General features: G+C 44.6%; 5 protein-coding genes across 5 annotated transcripts; 3 read left to right on the forward strand and 2 right to left on the reverse strand.

Moving 5' to 3' along the window:
* Positions 1-3110: 3110 nt before the first annotated feature.
* On the reverse strand, positions 3111-7770 carry LOC128708269 (uncharacterized). Its single transcript, XM_053803230.1, has 5 exons — positions 7758-7770; positions 6494-7679; positions 4928-6421; positions 3591-4849; positions 3111-3505 (listed from the first exon to the last, which is right to left on the reverse strand). The coding sequence occupies exons 1-5, from the start codon at positions 7768-7770 to the stop codon at positions 3111-3113; spliced, it is 4347 nt and encodes a 1448-aa protein (XP_053659205.1).
* Positions 7771-8767: 997 nt separating this feature from the next.
* Positions 8768-14024, forward strand: LOC128718091 (protein slender lobes). The gene is made up of 4 exons (XM_053811765.1): positions 8768-8798; positions 8882-12027; positions 12117-12695; positions 12855-14024. Exons 1-4 carry the CDS (start codon positions 8768-8770, stop codon positions 14022-14024), a joined length of 4926 nt encoding a protein of 1641 aa, XP_053667740.1.
* Positions 14025-17407: 3383 nt separating this feature from the next.
* On the reverse strand, positions 17408-19087 carry LOC128710334 (keratin, type II cytoskeletal 1-like). The gene is made up of 2 exons (XM_053805385.1): positions 18685-19087; positions 17408-17565 (listed from the first exon to the last, which is right to left on the reverse strand). The coding sequence occupies exons 1-2, from the start codon at positions 19085-19087 to the stop codon at positions 17408-17410; spliced, it is 561 nt and encodes a 186-aa protein (XP_053661360.1).
* A 1968-nt stretch (positions 19088-21055) lies between these two features.
* LOC128710333 (synaptic vesicle glycoprotein 2B-like) lies at positions 21056-22941 on the forward strand. Its single transcript, XM_053805384.1, has 5 exons — positions 21056-21083; positions 21147-21206; positions 21272-21596; positions 21661-22656; positions 22731-22941. The coding sequence occupies exons 1-5, from the start codon at positions 21056-21058 to the stop codon at positions 22939-22941; spliced, it is 1620 nt and encodes a 539-aa protein (XP_053661359.1).
* A 746-nt stretch (positions 22942-23687) lies between these two features.
* On the forward strand, positions 23688-25900 carry LOC128707092 (probable ATP-dependent RNA helicase DDX43). The gene is made up of 2 exons (XM_053802039.1): positions 23688-23985; positions 24069-25900. Exons 1-2 carry the CDS (start codon positions 23688-23690, stop codon positions 25898-25900), a joined length of 2130 nt encoding a protein of 709 aa, XP_053658014.1.
* The last annotated feature ends 761 nt before the right edge of the window (positions 25901-26661 follow it).

A 26661-nucleotide genomic window follows, 5' to 3' on the forward strand; every position in this document is an offset into this window, starting at 1 on the left:
CCTCAAACCACCAAATATATCGAGAATCATTCTACTTTGTGATAAAAAAAAATTATATTCTCATCAATTCACACGCATCCATTTGCAACAAGCGCGTTTGAAACCGCTACCACTACATTTTTGTTCTCTCGATCGACTTTTACGTTGCGGTATGCTATGTCTCGCTCTTATCTCCTGCGAACGAACGGTGAGAAGCTCGCGCCAGAGCGAGATGAGACTATTTCTCCCACGGTTTTCAACTGCCGCCGGTTCACTCACTTGATGCGACCGATTTTTCTCACCCGTGCACGCGCTCATAGCTCACTCGCGATGGCTACCGGAACGGCGTACGCGTGGAAGTGAGAAAGCGAACCACTGCGACCGGCGATTGCCAACGTATGCAATCCGGCAACGATTGCAACCATGGTGAATGGTTTATAGATGATGTAGTCGAATTCGGTGTGTCTTATTTTTATTGCTGAGCTCTAACAAGTAATATAATTTTAACGTTTGAACAGCAAATTATTCACTTCCCAATTCAAACATTCTTTGTATCTGATTCCTGCGCTGCATCTCGCACTATACATATCTCTTTCTTACTGGTTTTCTAATCAAGCGCGTCTAACCGAAGCCAGGAAGACGTTATTTCCTCCCGCTACCAGCATAGAACTCACACTTCCGGTGTCAATATTTCCGATTTGCTTCATTTTCCTCTAGCTTTTTACGGCGAAGGCGGTTTGTGTTATTTTACCGTTTTTTTCCTTTGTCTCTTTCCCACGCATCCCTGCGTAAACTACCCGTTGCAGACTGGCTGCAGCGTTACTGCATGGCATTTGGCGGGTTGAGTGAACGAAGCGGAAAAAGGCTAATATAAATAAATGCATAAAACCGTCTGATGAAATACACGAAAGGAGCTTTAAAACAGCTAAGAGGAAAGAAAAGTAAAAAAAGCAACAGACCTCCTTAACGGCCAGACCTCAAAGGATCCCAGGAAGTGAAATCATTTCCCCTTCCCTCTCAGCCGCCCTGCATCATTTTCGTTGGACTTGGGGTAGTGGCAACTTTTTTTTATTCGTTCTGAAAGTCCATGTCGCTATTAAAACCGACTTCCTATTTCTCCCATTGCTGCTGCATTCGGTTCATTGCACGGGAACTGAACGTGTCGTTAACGAAAGGAAGCACAACCGACGAATATGTGATTACTCGCGACCGTGAGTGTGTGTGTGCGTCGCTACATGAAGAACGAACGCAAGGCAAACGAGCAGGAAGGCAACAAATAATATAGCAGCAAGAGATGCGCGAATGCATCGCAGCTTCCCATGCCACTGTTGCAAACCCAGAACACGATCAGTTGCAGGAGCGGTGTAATGATTCGTTCTGTTCTTTTCACTATTGTTATCCACACGCATTTCTTTCGTTTCTTTCGCTTGCGCTTGCAAGAGCTCGCTCTCTTTCTCGCGCATCCATGGTGATTTGGAAATTTGGTTCCCATGCAAAGCACTTTCTTCCCAGGGTCTACTTTGTATCCTTTTTTCCCCCTGGTAGCGTTTCCTTTCTGGGGAGGTGTTTTAGCTTGTTGTTTTCTTTGCATCTTCATAATCGAACAAGCTGCTGATAAGCCCATCTCGGATGGGATCGTTATATTATTATTATTTTGCTGGTTTTACAAAAGACCAAGGGAATCGTGGGATACACCGGTTATGGGCCTTTAAACGCGATCGAGAGCGTGAAGACGACAAATCTTCAGGATGCACATGAGAAATATAAGTTTGATGCTGATCCTTTGACCAACTCGGATCAGATTTACATTCTTCTGTTCTGGTGTTGGGATTGATAGAAAAAAAGGACAGAGAAATGTAGCATCTGCGAACATGAATCTGTGACAGAGCCTCCAAAAATGTTTGAAGCACTATATCCCCACTCGCCATCTATACTATACCATACCATAGATTGGACCCATGATTCTATGGAATACTACGCAGCAGTACGAATTCCCTGGAAAGCTGGCACTGTTGAGGTCCACTATCAATGGAGCGCAGAGTGAGAATCTCGATCATGCTATCGGTACCGTTCGGATCTTACCGGGGACTCTGCTGTTTGCAATTCAAATATAGCTCTGGAAGGTTTCATGCGAAGTGCTGTCCTCGACATACGAAGCACGATTTTCACCAGTACTCTCCAATTCATTGGCTTCATCGGTTCGACATCTGCGGTGGTGTACGAAGAGGTACATTGACATGTGAGGTTTTAAGTCTTTGATTGTAACCAATGTAACGAAGACGAATTGCCTGCTTTTCAGACATTCTGACCATTGCAGGGCCCGTATTTACTATAGGCTCAACAAATTCCAACGATCCAGAAGATTCCAAGATACAATGCGTCTTGATATGTCAGGCAGTCCTTTATGGCCATGAGTCTTGGACGATACGGGTGGAGGACACCAACGCTCTCGTTGTTTTCGAGCGCCGGGTGATACGGACAATCTTTGTCGGACTATTGATATTCTGCAAGAAGATTAATAAACTCATAATAAACAGCCTTCCTATGCTTCTTCAGTGAGAAATCATTCAAAACTTGAGACGACTCTCAAAAGATTGATGAGTCCTTTATGATTGGTAATTTTCAATGATTAACACGTTTAACGCTGCATCACTCGAATTCGGGTGAAGCAAATGGTAACTATTTTGATTTTTCCCACGGCATTGATTTACGCACTTGTGTGAGAAAACGAGGAGCTTAATTTAAATGACAGGTAATTGTAAAATAGTCCTACAACATAAAATAATAAGTACAATTTATGTTCATCGTTATGTTTCCTCTGTAATTAATTAAAAGAAGAATGATCAATAAGTAACTTATGTCTTTATTGTTATCAACAGAAAGCGTTCAAATTCTAATAGGCAATCAATTTTTGTTAGTGTTTCTAAACCATCCATGATAACGATATATATTTAAAAAAAACACAATATGTGATGGAGTTATAGCTCCGTAAATTGAGTCTTGTTTTGTAAGACGAAACGACACAAAAAAGGTTAATATAACATCAGTTAGTAAAAGTTATTCAAAACATAGAAATAATGTATGAGATACTACGGACACCACTTTTCAACGTCACAAACGATGTAGGCCTTTCACTGATGTTGAAGATTGTCCCGGTGTTTCATCTGCAAGTCGAATCGTCGATTCGTACGAACACCCTTTAAAATTTTCGATTGCTTCGAACGTAGTTGGTCTACCGGGCGATCACCGGCCCCGTGGTGAGTGCTTGTCGATGGTAGCGAACCGGACACCGGTACCGCGCTTGTATCTGTACCGATTTGTTTCGGTTTAAACGTTGTCTGAAATTGCTTCATCCGGTTAGCCATTCTCTCGGTATCGCTTACGATGGGTTTCTTTGCTGCATTCGGTCCTTTCTTGGCACGTACAACAAATAGTCCCGCCGACGGTACTGGTATTCCTCCACCAGCAGATTTGAAAATGAAAGGTTTTGCTGTTGAGGAGGGAATTTTCTTTTCCACCGATGGAACTGAAAAAATGGAAGAAGTATTTAAAATTTATACACGATTGATATGGTGGTATAGCGCTGCACGCCATCCGGAAAATATATTTACCTCCAGCTTGTCCGGACGCATCCGTGATCGGCCGTGGAAGAAGCTTTGTTGCGGGACTGCACGACGAAAGAATTTGTTTTGCTCGCGATTCTTTGCGCTTCATGAAATCGGCTAGCGATTCCATGCGATTGAAATGGTTTGCATGAATAGATTTGAAATTTGGCAGCTTGCTGGTCTTGCTTCGTTTCAGCTCAGACGGTTTGTGTTCCGATAGCGAACGCTTCCGAGGTTTGCGCAGCTTTTCTCCAATACTTTTTGAGCTGGTCTCCATCGTTTCTTGTCGCTGTTGCTGTTGATCCTGCAAGCTCTTCAACATCAATCGTTCATCGATCGTTTCTACCAGCATGGTGCTGTTAGCCGGACTATGGAAGGTGACATTGCGCTTCATTGTCGTGTCCGCTGCACTGGCGGATAGGGAACGTTTACGGCTTTCGAGCTGCACGTTAAGCAGCTTATTATCCACAGATTCAGTTACTGTTTGTACCAGTGATGGTTTTATGGCGAACGGTGTACTAGTGGCACTGCCACCGTCACCAGCGTGTGCGGAGTCATCGTTGATCTGCTTGCAAAACGCAGCCACAGCCGGACTGTCCATTATTTCAATAACTTCCGGTGGCTTATCGGGCGAATATTTATTATTCGCTTCCTGAGCAGTTAATTTTAGGTCCGGCGTGCGTGGTGCAGCAGCTGTTGCTTCTGGACGAGGCGTGTCAGCCGTAATATCGATGATAGAACTATTCAGTTTTACAGGCGAGTACGTTTCGTTCAGTGCACTACGAGCAGGTGTTGCCGAAATGATTACAACCGAAGGCATTACAGATGCGGAATGGGAACTACCCTCTTCCGCTCGCTCTTGGATAGTGACAGGCTTCTTAATGTGTTCAACGATATTATTCATCTCATCTTCTAAATATTCAATACTTCCCAAGGATGCTTCATCTAGCATTTCCTCGTCAGCCGTTCCACTCGGGGAAATAATGCTTCCGGTGGGAACTTCATAGGGCCTTTTCTCTCCCGATTTGGTATCCACAATAGAGGCCGAAAATACATCCTGCGATGTTACGATTGCATCACTCGTTTCGTTTACCGTTTCATCAGTGATGACATTGCCTCCTTCATCATGGTCGGCTGAGGGAGCTGCCAAATCAGTATCTTTTACAGAAGAATGTTCCCCCAGCGGATTTTGATTAACCTCTGCATTCAAGGAAGAATCTTTCAATGGCGCATCTTCTCCGTTAGATTGGACTACTACTCCTGATCTGTAATATGATAATAAAATAGATTTAATCAAACATTGAAACTAACAAAAAAGTAACTATGTTTATAACGCAGCTTACCCATCCGAATAAATGACGTTGGAGATGTGAGTTTCCGCGGATGACTGATTGACTTTTCCTTCCTCTAGCGTCACATGTTGGTTTTTCGGAACAATTGATTGTTCTTCAACTAGCTGTGCAGCCGATTCTTCTTTCGTTGCGATCGTTCTTTCATCACTGATTTCTATCTTTTCCTCCTGAACCTCCATGTTCTGTGCATCTTCTTCCGGCTTCATTACCACTCCATTATGGTCAGTCTCGGCACTGGTAACCTGTTCCGACTCTATCGATGTTATATGCTGTTGTTTTTGCTCTTTGCCCTCGTCGTTCAGATTCTCAGCGATCATTTTATTTACGAGTTTAACCGGACCCTCTGGAATATCTATTTCGTCTGCAGAATTCATCACTTCATCGCCTGAAACCGATGCTGTAGTTGGAAATTCTTCATTCTTCTCCTGCTCAACAACCTGCTGCGTTGGAAACCACATTGCAGATACTGGAACGGGTTGGTTTGCTTGAGGATTAACAACCGACTGACGGCTAGCTGTTGTTAGATCGTCTGTATCGAAGAACTTTTTTGGTTTTATTTTTCGACCGGAGCGACTGCTTCCAACCGTCTGTGCATCGATACTTGGTTGAGTTATACTTTTGTTAACTTTACTACAGTCATCTCCTTCCGATACAGTCGATTCTTCCAACAGTGGTTGTTTCAGTACCGTTGGTTTACCAAATCCAATAGATGTACGAATTATTACTGGTTGCGGACTAACCATAGCACGATCCGTCTCATCGATTAAGTGTTGCTGCTGCTCTACCACTTTAGCTGTTATGGGATGATGATCATCTACGCCACGATTGGTAATGTATGATCGCTGTTTGCTCATTTCACCAGCATCGACTACTCCTTCCATTTTTTTATCAATTGCCATCGGAACAGAAGTATTTCGATCGACGTTTGCAGCCGAGGCAGCTGTCCGTTTTGATGGTGTGCTTGCTGTATCAATTGAAACAGAACGTGTATCTGGCTGTTCGACATTCATTGTTGTCAGGTTGCCATTTTTGATGTCATCTTCAACCGTTTCTTCAATCAATGTGGGTGATGAAGAGCCTGTAACGTGGACGAACGTCGTCGTCGTCGTTTCAACAGCGTCATCGAATCCAAACATTCTCTTCGGTTTTATCTTCCTTCCCGATCGCGAAACCGATACATCAGTTGAATTTTCCATGTGAGGAGATTCAGTGCCCAACACAGAATGGTCCCTTTCAATATGGCTCTTAAGTTTCGGAGTTTGTGGCCCTAAGTTATCGATGATTTTCCTTTTCGTGGGCGACTTTATAGCTTCATCATTGTTGTCCGCATTCCTTTCCCGTCTGCTATCGGTGGAAACTTGTTCATTCGTGTCGTTGGGTTCGGTAGATTTTTCCTCCTGCTCATAATCCAAAACTTTTTTCGGTTTTTTTAACTTTCTACCCGAACGAGACAAAGGTTCTTCCGCTGTGGTAATTTTATCAACTGTTGAAAATGGTTTGGATGCTATTTCTTCGGAATGCAAGTTATCATTGTCCACTAATTTGCTGTTATTAGATTTGCCTACCATGCGGTTCTCTTGAACCGGATCTATTTTGTCAACCGCAACAGATTTTTGACGACGACCGGGAGTTTTTGCAGACGATCGCTGCGCTCTCGGACTTTCTACACTTGCTGTTATACTTGCATCTATCATTGATTTGGTGGCTCTACGACCCGGTGTTTTCGGAACAGCTTCTATCGAATCCGAACTTTCACTGTGTGAAGTATGTACCGTTGGATTTATGATTGACTTACCAACTCGCCGCCCCAGTGTTTTCGTTGCGTCTTTGTAAACTTTTGATTCTGGTTGCGAAACTTGGTGCGCCGGATCAGTGGCATCCGCTACTCCTTTGATTGGTGCAACCGATTTTCCACGGCGACCTGGAGTTTTTGGCGAAGCTTTCGCATCTAAGTCTAGCAAAGGCTTTCCAACTCGTTTCCCTGGCGTCTTTGGATGAGTTTGTTCCGATGCTGCACTTTCCTTTTCCTCTTCTTTAATGAGTAATGATGATGATAATACACCTTTACGTTTTGGCGTGCGAACGTTCTCTACATCCAACTGGTCAGGTGCTACAGATTTGGCACGACGTCCTGGTGTCTTCCGAACGGCAAGATTCTTTTCTCCATCGTCGTACGGATGTAGGTTTTGCTCTACACCAATGTTCTTTACAGCCGACTTAGCAGGAGTTTTAGTTCGACCAGGCGTTTTTGCTGCCTTTCCCTTAACAGCCTCGTCTTGACCTGGAACAGCAAGTTTGCGAGGGCTACTTAGCACAACACCTTCAAACTCCATTAATTTTGTCGGGATCTTTATCTTGCGTCCAGATTTTGAGATACCAGCGGCGTCATCCACGGTGTTTGCCACTTGCTTCTTTTCCTTGTTCTTCTTTGGAGTGTTCAAATCTCCGGAGATCGTTTTTCGGACCGTGGCAATAGTTTTGCGTGAGCCCTTCACCTCTTCCGGGGAATCTTGCTCCTTCGTCGCCGCCCGCTTGCTAGGTGTACCGGCGAATGGTTCGACTGCATTCTTTGCTCTCACAGCTACGGATTTTCTAGCATCGGAAGGCGATGCACTCGGTGTTCGTTCCAGCGAGTCAAGGTGCGCTGGACGCTTGACCTTTCGGCCAGATTTTGTGGTAGCTTCTTTAACAACAGTTTCGTCCGGTTTCATGTTACGCTTCTTCGGCGTCGATTCAGATTCATCTGAAAGTAAACATACCCGAGTTCGTACCATAGCTGTAAACCTATTTTCCCATACAACAAGTAACTAAGCCAACATACCTAATCGGTTCATTGCGCCAGCAGTAGTCGGAAAAGTGTAGCTTTTACGCAGAGAATACTTTTGCTTATACACAATCTAGCCACGCAATACTCTAGCGTTATCGGTAAACGACACTGTTGATGAATGATATGCGCTATTGCTCAATTATGTTATCCGTCACTAGCAATAGTGTCCGAGGAACAAGCGAAGGTGAAAAATTGGTGCGATTGTACTTCAAGAACGGTTCACAAATCAAAGTTTTATACTCTGTATTTGGCAGTGCCACCGCAAACTGGCGTCGGGAGCTTGATCTTTGTTATTTGTCCGTTTTTTTCGTTTGCTGAAATTCGTTTGCAACCGACCAGAGTAGTTGATCAGATTGCCGTCGATACCTAGCGCCACGTAACGCCGTTACAACATCAAATGTCAGTGTCAAACTGTTTGAATTGTTTTTAAAAAAGCTGTTAAATTGTATAGCTCGATTGTAAAACTAAAAGCCAACAAATTTACACTTCATGCACATTTGACGATGGTGTTTGTTCTGTAAATTTAACTCCTTGAGAGTCGGTAATTTTTTTTCAACTTCTTCTACATTTCCGCAACCACAATGATCGGAACTAGTAAAGCTGTAATACAAAATACTGCAATTGCAAAAACGACACTTAACGAACGATTCAAGTGATGATGTATATGTTTTATTAACATTTAATCTGAATACATTTGAAATACAAGAGACGCAAGCAAACACAAAAGTAAAAATAAAAATCGTTGTGGCATAAAAACACACATGGTGACCGGGGTCGTTACGTGCCGTTACGCGATTTCCAGTAATTCCCTGATTTTGAAAGATCCTTTCCACAGCTGTCAAATCGACAAAATCGAAGAGCAAGCGTGGGAAAAACGTGGATTGTGTTTCAGAAGACGGGCAGAATTACAGCCTCTTAATTTCGTTGGAATAATTTGTCCTTGCATTGTTATAGTTGTTATTCCGTGTGTGCGCAGCCAACATTCCAGCCAACCAACTTGCACTATGAATCAGGAGGAGGACATCCCGACAAGAGGTAAGTTATGGTTTAGCAAACACCAGTGTTTGCCGGCAATGGACGCTTCTAATATTCTTTTTTTTTTTGCACCCATTTTGCAGTCACCCGTGGTGCTCTTCGTCGGCGTTCGGTCGACCAGGAAGCCACCCCACAAAAACCGAGCGGTACGACTGCAAGTGGAACGCCAAAAAAATCGAACAGCACCACCAAGCGACTTAATGCGCTAAACCCGATACAGGAGAGTGAAGGTCGCCCATCCACTCCTATCGCCGGCCGTACTGGCCGACGCCGTATGTCGGAAACCGTCGATACTCCGACAACGTTGCCTAACAAATTGGTACAGAACCTCAAAGAAGCAGAATTGAACTCCGACTCTGGCAAGCGTTCCCGTAATACTTCACTCACAGAGGAAAACTTGAAAGAACTGAATGTAGGTTACGAAAGTGGCGGCACGACGTTATTGACCCGCTCTCGCACGCCTGCTCGTGTTCGCGCGTCCCATGAGACTCTGGTTACAAGCGGTTCTCCATTATCTGTAACTCCAGCCCTACGTCGCTCCACTCGGCGCAACAGCGTCACATCCGACGATGGAAATATTTCGGTTCAGTCGCTTCCAATCACTACCCCGAAGACGAGTTCTGGCCTGCGTGGCCTAAAGGACGACACAATTATGGAGGAGGATGCCGGTGATGATCGAGCTGAATCAGTATCGTCCGACATATCCACACGTCACATGCGAAGCCAATCGGCATTATCGCATGTCTCCGCTTCTGCCAGCCCACGCAGTGCTACTGCGAGTCCAGTGTTGGCTGTAAGGAATGAATCAACACCTCCGCGCGCCATTGCAACTTCCCGAATTGTTATAACCCCTGTATCGCTGTCCAAAATGTCACCACGCTCCAAAAATGTTTCCTTCAGTGATGATTCGAAACGAGACGGCAATCAGAGCTCGTTTCCCAAAACGCCAACACCCGTGTCAAAGGAAGTTTTTATTATTGTCGAAGATCTTCGCAACTCCGAGCTGAAGGGTGTTTCACCGAAGGTGGATGCTGTAATAGATTTATCACCGAAAAAAATAGAAACAGAGAAGGAACAGGAAGAACAAGCGGTCCGTTCATCTCCCAAGTTCGAAAACATTGAGGGAGTTAATCAGACACTGAACGAGACCGTCAAGGACAATACGAATGCTTCCTCAAACATAGTCGAACTACAGAACGATCAAAGTTTCGTGGAAAATGCTGGCGATAATGATGTCAGTGGAATCGATGTATTGGAGAGGTCTGTAAAAGATGTTGTTGACACAAAAGCAGATATCAATCCGAAGGCGAATGAATCCCTTCCTGCAGAAAACAAATATCCAAAGTCTTGGGCACTGCCATTGCGACGTTCCGGCTCGGAAGCTATAGATCAATACACCGTTCCAAAACCGGAAGAGCAAGAACGGCTCGAAGAGCTAAAAGAAGCCTTGCCGAAGGCTCAAAAGGATTCATCGTTTAAATCAAGTTCGTCAGGAGCAGAACAGTCAGCAGACGAGAGCGAAGACAACGAAGATGATAAGGAAGCAATGCGGGAAGGCAATGAATTTATTGACGATGAAGCGCTCGAAGTGGAGGGCTATCAGTCGGGTGACTCGATGGATGAAGAATTGAAAAGAGAAATCGAAGAGAACGAAATTCCTGATCAGGGCGAAGATCTGGGAAGTGAAGATACGGAGGAGCATGACGATGAAAATGAGGAAGACCAGGAGTATGCTAATGACTCGTGGCTTGTCTCTGAGGACAATGAAATGGATGAAGAACAGTTATTACGCAGTTCAAATGAGGACCTGACGACGAGTGGTACAACTTCACCTAAGCAAACTATCCTTGGGGGAAAAAAATTTACCATTCTCGACGACAGTGAGGAGGATGAAGGAAAGGAAATCAGCATTGGTGTTGGGAACAATTCCTCGCCTCTGAAGTCCCCGAAATGTACTCCCAGCATAAAACGTTCGGTAACACCGGTTTCGATGCTGCAGACTGGTGACAACGAAACGTCTGAGAACAGTTTTGTGGCTAGTTTGCCTAAAACTCCTACTCGTGCTACATCACCCATGAAAGATACATCAAGTTCTCCAGTTAAAATATCTTCCAACCAGAAACAGCTTCACGAATTTGTCGAAGTAGCAGCCACCCCAAAAAAAGACAAAACAATAGACAGCAGCCTGGTCATATTTGAGGATGCTAATGAGGCGAAGGAAGAAGGTCAGCAAATGGCAAAGGAAACGGATAATAGTGCATCGTTGTCGACATCGCCTGAAAAATCCGATATTTCTCGTAAAAGCTTATCAGCTGGTGCTGTAAATCTCTCCGAAGCAGAAGTTGTCGCTGATGTCCGTAATAACCTTCCTGCGGGAACAAAAATACAGAGCTATAAGAAGATCGATGACAACGAAGAGGAAAAAATTCCCGAAATCGATAAGAATGAATTGATGGAAGAAGTAATTGACTTGGAAGAAAATGCGGAAGACAATACCTCATTCCAGGACAATAAGGAACTAAATGAATCATCTTCATCGCAATTCATATTAGAACAGCCTATAAAGGAAGTGTCCAAGCCGGACCGGAAGTCCATGCCGCCCGTATCGCTAGTTTCTGCACAGTTTTACATCAGTGGAACGAAAAAGCGAAACACTATCGGTGGTGGAGAGAGTAATATGCTAACATCTACACCAAAACCAAACGAGTCTTTGGCGGTAAGAAAGCAGAAAAATAAGCCGGAAGCGGAGAAAAGAAATTCGAGCGGCAGCAGCTCGGTCGTTCCAAATCCGTTTGCTCTCACCACCGGGGCGAAACTAAAGTCGCGCGTTTCATTAGACACGGGTATAGCGATTGAACAAAATGCAAAAAAAATGCGCCTGTCTCTACCGACCAAATTAATCGAAAAAGATATGCCCTCGCGAACTGTTGTGAACGGTTCTCAGGAACCAGAGCCGGAACCTATGGAAGTGGACGAAGTGATCGAGGAGGAGGACGTTGTGAATGGGGAAGTAACCAAACAAAATGATGATGAAGAGACGGATGATGATGATGATGTTTCAGTAGAGGTAGTACAGGCTGAAGAAAAACAGCGCATTAAAATTGTTAAACCCAAACCCAAAAACCTCGAGGATTATGATCTAACTAACATATTGGTGCGCTGCAATGAGGTCATGCGAGAGGACAAGGAACGTAAAAAGCAGCTAGCATCCGTTATACGCAAGAAAAAGGTAAGTACCACCTGGTTTATTTTACTAGTTGTGTATCAATCGCGTTATGTATCATTCTGTTTTTAAAATATTATTTTATATGCCATTAGGAAGAGAAAAAGCGACTGCGAGAATTGGAAAAACAGGAAGAGCTGGAAGCGGCCAAAAACGCTGCGAACACTTCGAAAGATAATGTTGATGATCCAAACAACGTCAATGCCTCGACCGGTAATGAGTCCGCCAGCATGGCTGAGGAACCAACGAAGAAAAAGAAGAAGAGAAAGCCTAAGGTGAAGAATTACTTATTGGACGAGCTAGCTGAAACTAAGAAGGAACGAATGGAACAGGTTTTAAAGCACAGATTGGAAGTGATCGAACGTCGAAAGCAGCGCAAAAAGGATCGTCAGCTTGAGAAAAAGAAACAGCTGGATAAGGAAAATGGAAATGGCGCGAGCGCAACAGGCGGTATTGGAGCAAAGTTGGCAAAAATGAAGAAAAAACAAAAGGCAAATGATGAAGCCAAGGCAGTTATGGAAAACGAATCAAATGATCCACCAGTTCGAGCAGCTCTTTCAGCATATGTCGTTTTTAATCAACTGGAGAAAAATCAAACTCCATCATCAGCTTCGAAGGCCTCGGTGGATGGAAAGCAAAAGGAGCCGTCAGCCGAAGCGCAACATTTGTCGCCTGTAGAAAAGAAGCAAATGTTGAAAACATCCAACAAGAAAGAAAAACATGCAACAGCAAAACCCCATGGAAAAGCTATCGAAATCCTAACGGATAATCCGATAGCGTCTTCTACAACTTTGATCGCAGATGATCCTGATCCTAAAAATGCTCCTTTGCAGCAATCTGCAAGTGATGGTTTGAAGGAGGATCCGGACAAGATGTCCAAAAAGCAAAAAAAGAAACAAACTATGGTGTCGGGTTCGGAAGGTATGGAAAGCGTTCAGCACAACGCACTTTCAGGTGCGCATAAAATATCTGCCAATCGTGCTGTAAATTCGGTGGAGAGTAAAGTAATTGCTAAGCTCGAGCAATATTCAAATGATGAAAAGCCGAAAGAAAAGAAAAGAAAGAAGGAGCTGGTCGCAGAGCTGATGTTGAATGAAGTTGATTCGGATATTAAGCAACAAAAGAGAGATAAAAAGATCAAACTGAACGGCGCAGCAGAAGATCTTAACAAATTCGCTCATGCGAAACCTGCAAGGGCCATAGCTGAGCTCCATCTAGAGGAAGAACAGCTCCGTAAATTAAAGAAAGGAAAAAAGAAGCTTGCTGCTCAAACGGAAAACGATACGGTGGAGGATAGCTATATGACTGAACTGTCTCGCAAAAAGTCAGCATCCGTCGTGATGGAATCAACAATACCAGTCCCGTCGATCGCTCCCGCAAAGAAGCGTAAACGTGAGCAGCAGGGTGACAGCTCGGCCGCGACAACGCCCCGACCAGCGAAACACACGAAGCTTCGCGTCCTGCAGCGCATTGAAAGCGGTGGCTTCTTCGTGGAAAATGTGACGCCGGATAAGGTACGCCTGAAGCGCAACTTTGGTTTCCAAGAGCGACCGGCGACACCGGCAAAGCAGCTGGGTTTTAAGGTTTCCTCACTTTTACCCACTGGACAAGAAGAGCTTCGGGACATGGCATCGTCCTCTAAAACGTATCCCAAAGACGGCCGAAAGAAGTCCAAGTTCGGGGATGTAGTCGGCCCGGAACGGAACAAGGGCCTACCGCTTCCGGTGTGGACCAGCTCGGGGGTATTTTTCGAATCTGCTGCCGATGGCAAAGGGGCTGAAGGCGATAAGAAAACTCAAAGGGAGAAATCCGGTTACGTTCAGCTTAAAAGTCAGGGGAAAGGTGAATTCAATATCAAAGCGCTCCGACCCGGATCCATTGCAGAAAAACCTCAACGTGTAGACTCGGCCATTACTGCGAAGTCTGTGTTGAACTTCAAACGACAACAACTTCTTGAAAAGACAGCTCATTTGCGCGAAAAGAAGAAGAATCAGCGGATGTAAGAGGAAGATATCTATGAGCGCTTGCCAGCCTTTACATTTTATACTGTACATAATTGATTTCGTTTTCGTAATTTTTTCCACAAGCATACACTATATCATAACATGGTCTTTTGTTTGATTCCTTCTTTATATACCTTTGAATGGTCCTACTATTAAAACATTGTGCGGAATTATTAAAAATAATATTCAATAAAAACCTACCGCTTAATGAGAACTATCATATTATTAGTTTATTTTATTAGTCCAGCAAAATATTTCAACTGCAAGTCGATCAAATTGGTGTGTGCATGAAGGGTGACCTTACTTACTTATCCGGCGCTACAATCGCTTCGCGGTCTTGGCCTGCTGCAGGAGTTCTCTATATCGCTCACGGTCGAGCCCCGTGGTCTGCCAAACCATTATCGTGGCCTTTTTGGCCGACACATAAACGCCATCGCTCCATCTCAATTTGTCTACGACGCCTCCTCTATCCATGTGGGCGACCTAAAAGGACTTTACGAAAGGAAAAGGGCTGGGTCGTCCGGTGTCATTATAGCGGCTCCTCCATTGTCCTTTCACATATACGGGGCCAAAAACCCTTCTGAGCATCTTCCTCTCGAACGCGGATTAGAGGGTTTCATCAGTTTTGTACAAATTCCATGTCTCGGAGGCGTATGGGAGTACTGGAACTATTTAAGTTCTATTCGTCCGCAGCTCGATTTTACTGCTTACTTTACAATTTAACTTCGTTGGTCGTTAGAGTCATCAAGACCCTATCTAGGACAGGGAGACTCCTGATGTTCTTGTAATAGAGAGTACTCATGTTACTTGCTGGAAACCCGTTATAAAACCGTTTCGTGTTTTTGATCACTTGCATTTATGTAATTGCATTATTTTCCGATTCGAAATCCTCCACTGACGGTTTCCAACTATGTCTCTTTAATACGATTGGGACAAGACAATTTTGTCGTATAATGGAAAATATCTCGTAGGTGGCATTTAACAACCGTAATACCCGTGAAATTGCCTCATGCCAATTGATGTCATCAGCTAGTGGAGCCTCAAGTTGTTAAGGTGATCTTTTGATAATTCCTCAAAATACTGAGCCTATCGCGAGAGGAACTCTAGCTCACCATATTTCTATCCTTATTTCGACAGCAGGCTATCTTAGCTGAGAAGTTGTGTTGGTGCCCTAGCTGGTAAAACTTTAATGAGTGTTGCAAACGAGTGTTATTCCATGATTCAGCTTGTGTGAGATGTTGTATATCCTTGATGTTAACCCAAGTGGGGACATCATCCAAATGTGAAAGCGTGGACTGCAGAAACGCCCTGAAACCTTCAAGAGATGCAAACAAAATGATGTTTTTCTTAAACAACCATTCTGGGCCTGCTACAGGAGTCTTCTGAACCACGCACGGTCTCTGCCAAGCGATGCAAATAGATCGTCACGGATATTGATTGATTGTTCATATTAGCGAAATGAACCTACCACGTCTCCTCTCTCTATCCGTATGGATGGCCTTACGGATTATACGACTACACTGGATAGATAGTTCGGTGCAATACTAAAGACATTACCAGCCTACGGGATCATGATGAGTCTAATTTCTGCAGAGCAACTTCATCTAAAACGAGGCTAAGATGAGTTTGTAGGGTTTGGACAGAGTCCATGTTTCAGATACATATGTGAGTACTCGATCGTTCCGATCGTCCGTTCAAATCTTAATCGATGAACTGAAACCACAAGACTGTCCAATGACGAGATGAATGGGGATTTCGGAAACCAAAATTATATAACAAAAAATGTTAAGATTTTGTCATTTCACACCGTTTATATATTGTTCTGCGTATGTTTCACATGCTTCATCTTGCTTGCTAATCTTGTTTAATGCTTCGCCGTCTGCTGAATGGAGAGCCGTAAATTGTTTCCTGCCATAATACGCATTACTGTGTTTCTGCTTTGTTCTATATCTTAGTTTTCCGCCGAGTTTGGTCCGGATAGTACAATTTTCCGCTTGGATTGTTAGTAAAAGTATTTCCCATTTCACATCCCCTCCCTTAGATGCTTTCCACAATTCTACAAACCTCCGCTTTAGGCGGTTTTACAATACGATGATAAAAAGCTAAACCCATTAAATCTGTCTGTTGTTCCGCATATTTCCCATTCAGTAATAGCTTTAAAAATCCATATTTAACGGTATACGAACGTAATAATTAATCAGAGAGGAACGAATGGAAAACTTTGCTGTGGGAATACCAATCAACGGTCTTACTATTTTGTGGAGGCCTCTGGAGAACAAAATGATAAAGAAAACGGAAAAGAGGCGCTCACCTACATACACGATCGATTAGCACAATATTAAATTATAAAAAGAGAAAAACAAATGGAATCAGTCTCGTCAAATGTACACGATAAAGGATACGACACACGATTCGAGAGGAGCGTCCGATAGGTTAAAAGATAAGCAAATACGTAGGAGATAAACTGTACAAATCGCAATGTTTATCCGGATCGTCATCGCATGCTGCGGCGACGCGCATATACTATTACACTTACTTTTCTCCTTTTCTCCCTCGCTCTCTGAGTGTTTGTGTGTGTGTGAGAGAAGCTTATCTAATGTTCCTTCTAATCAATCAAATGCACATACACACACACACACATGTGCACGCATCGTCTGTCCTGTCCTACCTGTTCTCTGTGTTCGCTATCGGGCACAAATAGAAATGCATTGGAACTGCGCGCCTTTTCTGTTACTTCGCTACGCTCGCAAGATTGAGATCTCCTGTCCATACACTAAAAACGATGCTACCTGGGGTGAGAGGGATGGATTCTTTTCACATTTTCTTTTGCGATTTTTGTTTTTTGTCTGTTTTGCACCATGTTGGCGCGTACGTCTCTCCGCAATTGGAATCGTCGCATTAATATTTCACTTGGAACGGGAGTAACGCTTCTTTGACGGTTTGCTTTTGCTTTCTCTTACTTAATAATGCGTTTTGAGGGTAGAAATCAAAACGATTTACAGTTTGCTGTAATTGAAGAAAAATCTTGTACTTTATCTTTCTTGCCGGGGAACACGTGTGTCTCTATCGCGCCGGGTATTATTGATTGAATCGTGTTTCTCTTGCATATTACCGGGACAAGTTTCGCTTCGAGTTGACTTTTGTATTTTCTTCTTCCATACGTTGATCTGGGTTTATATTGTTTAATATATGTTACGAACTGCAGCATACTCCTTTCCTTCTGCATTTTGCATACTTTTCTCTTCCCATCTTTACTTTCTTCCACAGCTGCTTCTTCTTTTTCTTCACTTCCATCGCAAGTCGTCGTTGAACGTGGGGCTGATCACCACCAAAACCGCCGCGCACTGGACATCCATTGAAACATCGTTCCCCAGAGATGCGCCTTAGAAGGCCATGGAAACACCGTCACGCCGCCGGTCGTCCTCACGGTCCCGCCGATCGTCGTTAATGATGGTATTGATCATATCCCGCGCACGATCAATGTTCAGCTGATCGCCCATGACTGACACATTATTGGCGCCGTTCTCGTTGCGAGCCTTGTCTGTTGGGTGGGAGTTTGTTGGTAAGCGGGGGAGAGAGAGTCGGGTTTGTAAAGAAGAGCAACACACACACACGCACGCACACAGCCATCATAACGCGATTTTTCGCTGCGAAGTTTGCGGAGCAAGAGTTGGGGAGGAGTAGGAAAAACCATCGCATGGATGGAACCCATGGATGCAGTTACGCGGCATGGATACATTAGAAGAGGTGGGATCAATAGGAAGGTGGTTATACTGGGTACTAGACGCCTAAGTGGGTGTGTGCGTGAGTGTGAGTGCGCGCGTATCGAATATAATCGATAGAGCAAACGCCGCGCAGAGAACAACGCACCACACGCACACCCATGAAAGAGCTCTACGGGCTTACACGCTCATTCTCCACTCTCTATCTCTCTTGCTCCGGTTTCATACCTCCTTTCCAGCTAGAGTAGGATAAGGGGCGATAGCGAAAAGAAGGGGGATATGCCTTCACGGGCTTCGGTACTATACACATTCAAACTCCTGCAGCCTGTATTACTATTTTGTTTTCAGCGCCGGTTTCAAGCGTTCAGCGTTCACACAAAATGAGGAAGTTCATATGACGACGTCACAGCTTGCCGTAACAGGATTTATCTGCATATAGCAACGTTTCCCACGCAGACTAGATGAGCAAAACGGTGTTACAATAAACTAGCTATTCGTTCCATTACTGTAGCGTTCTGTTTCCTTTGGTTTTTTTCTGTACGAGTACCGCACACACTGTGTAGAGAAGGATGCGCGTTTTTTAACAAAGACCATTTAAAAACCGCAATCGTAAACCATCGCATCCGACGCCTTCCAAAGCAGTACTATTTTCAACAACAAAACCGAAACAACTCCTTTTTCCCGGACGTACGGAAACAAGAGAACAGAACGACGTACACTACCACACGGTTCGCGATTCGTACCGTGTGTGGTCTCTGTTGGTATGTGCGCAGCATCCGGAGCGTACGGATCCAGGGGAACCACAATTACGAACAGGACAGAGCCGTTGTACCACCAATAGCATCTTTGCTCTGCTGCAGCTTTTGCCAGTGCTCTCACACATCATCCTTCTTTTCTCTACGTTACATCTTCTACTAAAGCAAACAATACACGCTTACCAATCTGCACCGACACACGGCAACGGTCCTGGATTTCACGGATCTTGTTACCGCCGCGACCGATTATGAACTTAACCTTATCGGCTTCGACCTCAAACACCTCGGTCTTTGCCGTCGCCGGGTCAATCCTTGGCGGGCCGCGGCTACCACCGCCACCACCACCGCCTCCATTGCCACGGTAGCCGCCGCCACCGCCACCACCACGGTAGCCACCATCGTCATCACGGCGGCCTCCGTAACCGCCCGAACGGTACCCTCCTCCGCCACCGCCATTACGGTCGTATCCGCCGCGGTCGCTACGGTAATCCCGGCGTTCCCGGTCATAGCTGTAGCTATCACCACCACCGCCGCCGCCGCCACCATACCCGCGGTCCGAATCATCACGTTCTCTCCAGTCTGGCATGTTTGAATTGGTTTTGCTTTAAATTTCCGTACTAATGGAAGAAAAGTAAAGGGACAGAAAATGCAACGATTAGTTACACGTCGTAATGTGCAAAGCCAAGAACAGCTAGAGAAATCACTATTATTTTAGCGTTATGACCGTACAAATGGGACACCCGGAACGCAACACAAGGAGAGCCTTGAACTGGAGAAATATAGCCGGGAAAATACTGTTCACACTGAAAACAAAATGGTGCCCGGGCGCGTGGACACAATAAAAGAGTGAGTGTGTGTGTCTTTCGCACGCGCAGCGCCAACAGCGCTGTTAGATGAATGTGAGGGTAACTACTGAAGCTTTCTTCTCTGTACAACAGACACTCTACACACACACATGTACTAATGGCTGAGCCTCTTCTAATTCACACACGGCAATGCATCGCAATAGCCGCTGCAAGATTACATTGTAAAGTACTAGTTCCAACGTAGCAAAATACTGCTATCTTGTACCGTTTATAGCTCTTCTTCGCCTTCGGCAGTGCAAAACATCCTACATCAGAAGAATTTACAACAAATAATGTACCTGTACCACCGTAGCTCAGCACCACACACAACTTGTTCCACGGTTCTACGAAACGGAAATGGCGAAAACTGAGATATTCGATGGAGTTGCCGGTTATTCGAACGGTACGGATTAAACAGTACGCGTTGTTGGAAACGCGAGCGAAATTTCGCCGGCAATCCCAAGGTGTACACAGTTTGAAACATGATTTTAAACGACAGTCCATCTCTGCAGTACCCGCTATCCTTGGTTGGCGTATTCTTCACCGAACATAGTTACGTTAAAATGAAAATCTTATTTATTACAGAAGTTTAAATAAAATACTATTGAAGATTGGTTTCGTTTACGTTTCTATGTGCATGATTTTCTAGAAAATTGATATAATAAACACAACACATACCGAATATGTGTCAACGAAAACTCACGAATTCGCTCGAACGACGATTCGCTCGAATTGGATCATCACCTTCAAAACGATTGTTTGCACTCGATAGTATCGGTAGTACTCAGTTAATACCGATGCTACCAAGTTTGACTACACATCTTTACATTGCATTGATACAATTAACGAATGATTAAGGAGAAGGCAGATTTAGCTCAGGAAAACTACCATTCTTATCTGCATGCCTACACCTGATTTACCTTCCAGAATATTCCAATGCTTCCTCAGATCACTGGTACGTACCGGATCTATGAAAGGATGCGCAGTAAAAAGTCGCAACAATATTATTTTGTTTTTCTGGTCTATGTCCCAGCAACTGGGCCTCCCTACATCGTCCATGGTTTATACTGCTCTTAGCGCAAAAAGTTGTAAGGTATCCCAAAACAAAACCTTAAAAAAGCGTAAAGATATACGAAAATGGTAAGCTCATGAACGTCGTTTTGCAGCTTAAAACAACAGAAATGATCATCAGAATTCTAATGATAGCGTCTATGTCGTCATTTCGGATAAATCACACAACCGTTCTGCGGGATCACACTGTTGCACACCTACGAACGACCCGCGGAAGCTGATTGCTGCTGCCAGTGGGGCCAGCAGATTATGGATCTTTGTTTAATTTGATACCCCCCCGATCTGATAAAGATGGCTTGACGGCAGTCTGGACGGTGGTCTTGTTGTTAGGTTAAACAGTAACAGTTTGTTTTACGAGCTCTCCCGCGAGTACCGGGAGGTTTTGTTTCCCGGTGCAACCGTTAGTGAAGATTTATAGCTTACCTTATCCCAAATGGAGAGCCTTATGACGGGATGTGGTGGTTGGTGGCACGAGAGGAAAGAAGTGGGTAATTTCTATCCGCGATACCGCGATGATATAAAGAGATGAAATCAGCAAAACCCCCCGAGATTCCGCAGAGCTTTGACAGGAAGAAAGCCAGCCAGTCCGTCAGTCGTATTAGCAGATATTTAGATTGGTTAGGCATTGAACGGTGACCATGGCCGATACGATTGAAAAGATTCCCGGTAAGCATCGAACACACTATGTTAGCTGAACGCTTATCATTACGCATCGATTTTTTCTTGCAGAGCCCAAAGAGGTCACATACCAACGTCCGGTAAAGCTCGACGATGCTCTTTTGATGACCAGTAAGCTTCTCGATTCAAACTTTTGCCAAGATGTCCACCGATAACCTCGCTTCTTTCGTTTACAGAATTCGGCATCTATAATCTATGCCTGATTACGATTTCTGGTACTATCCTTGCGGCTGTATTGCTGGAGACATTGGGCATAAGTTATGTTTTACCGGTAGCAGAATGCGATTTGCTACTGACCACCAAAGAGAAGGGTGTGCTGAGTGCTATCTCTTTCGCCGGTATCATCAGTAGCTCCCATTTGTGGGGCTTCCTAGCCGATACGAGAGGTAGAAGAACCGTCATACTGCCGACATTGTTTCTTGCATTTGTTTCCACCGTTCTGTCCAGCTTCACTACCAACTTTTGGTTAATCACGGTTACGCGATTCTTCACTGGATTTTTGTAAGTACTGTGGTCTGTGATGTGCCGACAATTGTGTCATTAGAATCCCTGCTCTTGATCATAGCATTTCCGGTTCTTCGGCTACAATATACGCATATCTCGGCGAATTTCACGCGAAAACAAACAGCTCTCGTGCTATCATGGGAGCTTCCTTTGTGTTCGGAGTGGGTTGCATCCTACTGCCACTGATCGCTTGGTCAGTGATCAATCAGGAGTGGGAATTCACGATTCCACTGCTCGGTATCGTGTATCGACCATGGCGACTGTTTATGGTAGTTTGCGGATTGCCGAGTCTCGTGTGTGGCATAGCACTGCTATATTTCCCGGAAAGCCCAAAGTTTCTGTTTTCCAGAGGCCATGAACAGGAAACTATCGAGATAGTGCATAAGATGTACCGATGGAACACGGGTGGTAAAGGGCCCAAGCTGGAGCTTACATCCTTGCTGCAGGAAACTGAAGCACAGCAAACAAAAGTTCGTCGTGAGGAAGCTGCCAACAGCAAGAGTGTTCTTCGGCTTCTGAAACAAATGTGGCAACAGACTGCCCCGTTGTTTATGGGACCGTATCGTAAACGCACCACGATCATCTGCGTGCTACAGTTCGGTATTTACCTTACATCCAACGGGATGTACATGTTCTTCCCGGATATTTTGAATCGCATAGCTGAACTGGAGGATCAGGGAGTCGTCCGGACAACCGTTTGTCAAGCTGTTTACACTACCCAGGTGGACCTCAGTCAATTGCAACAGCCAGACCCTAATACAACAGTACTGCCCGAAGTATGCCATCAGAAGCTGGACATTTCTGCCTATGAACACTCATTCGTACTGGAAACCATATACGCACTAGGCTTTGCAGTGATAGGCCTCATTATCAATGCAGTCGGCAAACTGCCAATCTTGGTTTTCATATTTGTTTTTTGCGGAATTTGTGGCATACTGATCGTCTTCATCGATTTACCTTTGTTGGCAATCTGGTTCTACGTGATACTGTTAACGTGCGGGTTCTGCATAAGCGTTGTAAATGCCTGCACGGTAGATTTGTTCCCGACCAATTTGCGGTAAACAATCGTAGTACTGATTGAATTTCCCAAAACAACGCATTGTGGTAACGTTTCATTTCTTCCATTTACAGCGCCATGGCTGTGTGCATCTCTCTGATGTTCGGGCGGTTGGGCAGCGTTGTCGGAGCGAACATTGTTGGTGTTTTGCTAGATTCACAGTGCGAGCTAACGTTCTGGATATCCGGAGTTTCACTGATTCTCTGTGGAGGGTTGTCCTTTTTCATTCCTAACATTTACAAACGCAATGCACTGGAAGATAGATTCAGCATATCATCACGATGAGCACCCCATGGCCGCAGTGTCCGGGTTGAAAGCTTCGGGGTAACTCTGCTTTCATAGTTTTAAGTCTAAGCCTAATGATCAATTCACTATGGAGACTGAAATATACCAACCATTTTGTAGACGAACGGATCACGTGTTTTAAGTCGGAGTGTAGTAAAAGTCGTTTTGCTTTTCAAATGTCGTAAAGAAATCTCCAAGTGCTTCAACATCACATACATTACTGAAATTTTATCTGCAAGTAGACATGTGAATGTACAACCCAAATTATCATGTTAATCCCGACTGTTTAACATTTATATTGAAATAATCATGCCGATAAAAACTTGAAACTTCCGACAAGATTTTGATTGTTTTTACTTGACGGTTAATATTTGAACGAGCTCATTTCGCAAAATGACAACCTGTCAAATCGCATGTCGCTGAATGTTCGTCTGTGACACTGTGCCTAAACGCATTGAATGTGGCGGCTGTAGAACTGCAACCTTGCGATTCCGGGAATTGAAACAAAAAACGAAAAACGTGACGTGCAATAACTACACTATCGACTGTGGTGGTCATTGTGCCGCCATTCGTAAGTTCGGCCAACAAATATCAGTGGCCTTTAATGGATTAAATTTGTCGGCGAGAAAGATTTGATTATATTGTTGCCAGTGCGGCTAATGTCAATACCGTTTGTGAAGCTACACCGGACCGCAACAGAGTAAGGTACGGGTTGAAAACGAAACATACGCAAAAGAAAAAGTGCAATGTGGAGCGACGAGTGTTGGGATGACGAAATCTCCCAGACGCAGTCCGTAGCAGTGAATAGGTCTTCCGATGTTTCGCAACCGGAACCAGAACCGGAACTGAAAGCACCTTCGCACAAACCATACCGCACAGAAAAGGATTCTTACCGCCGTGAGAAACGTTCACGGGATGAAGTGTCGTCCAATGGCGATAGGGTTCGGTTTCAAGTACAAAGCCATTATATACCCAAAATAATTGGAAAACGAGGTGCTACCATTCAAGATTTACGAACACGAACCAATGCACGCATTGAAGTTGGTAAGGTCAGGGGATACGAAAGGGTTGCTATTTGTCAAAATATATCACAAAACTTCTATCCACAAAATCTTTGTGTCTTGCAGATAATAATCGGGACGATAGAAGCATGGGAACTATTACCATTTCCGGCGACCCAGAAAACGTAAAAGCTGCTCATAAAGCTGTGCAGGACATCATGAATGGTACTACAACGGAAAGATCGCGCGGTTCGGACTCTGCTCGGCCTCCTCGTTCTGGCTTCAGCAGTGGTTCGTCAAATGATCGACATAGCCGTGACGATCGTAGTAACCGTTACGACAGTGCCGGCGGAAGAGATCGGTACAAAACAAGCGATAGTTCTCATGGTGGTGATCGTGATCGTGGTCGTGATTTTTACGACTCGGGTAGTCGGTCGAACAACGCTTATCGCGAAAGCTATCATTCATTGTATTCCGATCAGCATGATACAAATGATGAAATCATCGACTGGGCATCTCTGAACAAAGCGGCCGACGAAGCTGCCAAGGAACGATGGGCCAAGTGCCCGGCGCTCGTGAAGTCGTTCTACAATGAGCGAGATGAAGTAGCGCAAATGTGCCCGGCCGAAGTAGCCGCATTTCGCGAGGCGAATAACAACATCGTTGTGGAACGCACCTTTAAGCAGGAGACTGGTAAACAGAATCCAATTCCGAACCCGGTGGTTGAATTTCATCATGCGTTTGGAGATTTTCCAGACTTGATGGAAGAACTGCATAAACAGAATTTTAGCAAACCTTCTCCGATTCAAGCACAAGCTTGGCCTGTACTATTGCAGGGCGAAGATCTCATCGGTATCGCACAGACAGGCACGGGCAAAACGTTGGCGTTTTTGTTGCCTGCGTTCATTCATATCGAGGGACAACCGCTTCCGCGGGGTAGCCGTGGAGGACCCAATGTCTTGGTGTTGGCGCCGACACGGGAGCTCGCGCTGCAGATCGAGAAAGAAGTGGCGAAATACCAGTTCCGTGGTATAAAGGCCGTCTGTCTGTATGGAGGTGGTGATCGACGGGCGCAAATTAACGTTGTCCGGAGTGGCGTTGAGATACTGATTGCCACACCGGGTCGTTTGAATGATCTCGTGCAGGAAGGTGTGGTGGATGTGTCGAGCATCACGTATCTCGTGTTGGACGAAGCTGATCGTATGCTCGATATGGGATTTGAGCCCCAGATCCGTAAAGTATTACTGGACATACGCCCAGACCGGCAGACCGTTATGACCAGCGCTACTTGGCCCGATGGTGTGCGCCGGCTCGCACAAAGCTACATGCATGATCCGATACAGGTGTATATCGGTACGCTTGATCTGGCAGCCACGCATACGGTTACGCAGCTGGTTGAGGTAATGGATGAGGAAGATAAGCTACATCGTATTAACGAATTTATCCGGGACATGCAGCCAACCGATAAAGTGATCATATTCTGTGGCAAGAAAACGCGTGCCGACGATCTGTCGTCCGAATTTATTTTGGCCAACATCCCATGCCAATCGATTCACGGCAATCGGGAGCAAATTGATCGCGAGCAAGCCCTAGAGGACATTAAATCGGGCGCGGTAAACATACTCATTGCCACTGACGTTGCGTCCCGAGGACTTGACATAGAGGACATAACGCACGTGGTGAATTACGACTTTCCGCGCAACATCGAGGAGTACGTGCACCGTGTAGGACGTACTGGCCGTGCTGGGCGTAGCGGTATATCGCTAAGCTTTATGACCCGCTCCGACTGGGCAGTGGCAGCTGAACTGATCAAGATCATGGAGGAGGCCAATCAGGAGGTGCCGAGTGAGGTGCGCGACATGTCGAAACGGTTTGAAGCCCGCCGAGACCACCGTGGAGGTGGTGGTCGAGGTGGTCGAGGGGAACGGGAAAGATTCGGAGGAAGACGACAGTGGTAGGCAATTGGAGGCTTGTTATAATTTTTTTTCCCACCGGTACGCTTTGCACACTTAAATTTACAGCTCATGGAGCATTAATAAGATGGTCACGACCGAAACGAAATTAATTCGTCTATAGTTCATTCTTAAATTCTATCGACTTTAACATTCAACTCTTTCCATTATAATTGTTTCTTGAAGCACGCAACAAGCACCCCAAGTGCGGCGCTCGCAAATACTGGTTATTAATAAACTGGCCAAAGTAATTTTACGTTACCTTGAACAATTTCCTTCAAACGAAAGGAAGTGATTCCTTAGGGCAGATATTTAATATGTTTGAACTTAGATGCTAGATTGCTCACCTAGCACTTAAGTGGATTGACACTCATAACTGGTTGTGTTCCTAGGAGAGATATTCGAATAATATATTTAAGTGCCTTCGATGTCCAGGATTTTTCGACGTGAAGGAAATAGGATGAATTTTTAGCAAGTAAATTTTGAATTGGATTTCGATGAAGCAACGCACTGCGTCAAAGAATACATTAAGGAAACACAATCTACTGTGTATATTATACTTTATTAACCGTTGTCGTTTTTTTTGAACTGTTATGGAATGTGAATTAAATAAATTGCTTGGCGCAGCGAAAATGGCAAAAGCCTGTGATTGACTTTGAAATTTGATCCATTATGCTACAATAAACGCCCAAATAACATGAGAGGCAGTATTTTTTTGTAAAAAGAATTTATTTAAACTAAAACCAAATGCAACACTAATCGTTGTT

This window comes from Anopheles marshallii, chromosome 2, assembly GCF_943734725.1.
Source record: "Anopheles marshallii chromosome 2, idAnoMarsDA_429_01, whole genome shotgun sequence".
Classification (NCBI taxonomy): Eukaryota; Metazoa; Arthropoda; class Insecta; order Diptera; family Culicidae; genus Anopheles; species Anopheles marshallii.

What these genes read in the sequence shown, in the direction of transcription:
- LOC128710333 (XM_053805384.1), top strand. Translation starts at nt 21,056, where the DNA reads ATGGCCGATACGATTGAAAAGATTCCCG. An exon ending in CGATGCTCTTTTGATGACCA is followed by an intron (nt 21,207 to 21,271) that starts GTAAGCTTCTCG and finishes TTTCGTTTACAG; the next exon opens with AATTCGGCATCTATAATCTA. An exon ending in CGATTCTTCACTGGATTTTT is followed by an intron (nt 21,597 to 21,660) that starts GTAAGTACTGTG and finishes TCTTGATCATAG; the next exon opens with CATTTCCGGTTCTTCGGCTA.
- LOC128707092 (XM_053802039.1), top strand. Translation starts at nt 23,688, where the DNA reads ATGTGGAGCGACGAGTGTTGGGATGACGAAATCTCCCAGACGCAGTCC. An exon ending in CAATGCACGCATTGAAGTTG is followed by an intron (nt 23,986 to 24,068) that starts GTAAGGTCAGGG and finishes TGTGTCTTGCAG; the next exon opens with ATAATAATCGGGACGATAGA.
- LOC128708269 (XM_053803230.1), bottom strand. An exon ending in GAGAACCGCATGGTAGGCAA is followed by an intron (nt 6,422 to 6,493) that starts ATCTAATAACAG and finishes ACCATTTTCAAC; the next exon opens with AGTTGATAAAATTACCACAG. An exon ending in AACGTCATTTATTCGGATGG is followed by an intron (nt 4,850 to 4,927) that starts GTAAGCTGCGTT and finishes ATCATATTACAG; the next exon opens with ATCAGGAGTAGTAGTCCAAT.
- LOC128718091 (XM_053811765.1), top strand. Translation starts at nt 8,768, where the DNA reads ATGAATCAGGAGGAGGACATCCCGACAAGAG. An exon ending in GGAGGACATCCCGACAAGAG is followed by an intron (nt 8,799 to 8,881) that starts GTAAGTTATGGT and finishes CCCATTTTGCAG; the next exon opens with TCACCCGTGGTGCTCTTCGT. An exon ending in AAGCGCAACATTTGTCGCCT is followed by an intron (nt 12,696 to 12,854) that starts GTAGAAAAGAAG and finishes GCTCCTTTGCAG; the next exon opens with CAATCTGCAAGTGATGGTTT.
- LOC128710334 (XM_053805385.1), bottom strand. Translation starts at nt 19,087, where the DNA reads ATGCCAGACTGGAGAGAACGTGATGATTCGGACCGCGGGTATGGTGGC. An exon ending in CCGTGTGTCGGTGCAGATTG is followed by an intron (nt 17,566 to 18,684) that starts GTAAGCGTGTAT and finishes CCCACCCAACAG; the next exon opens with ACAAGGCTCGCAACGAGAAC.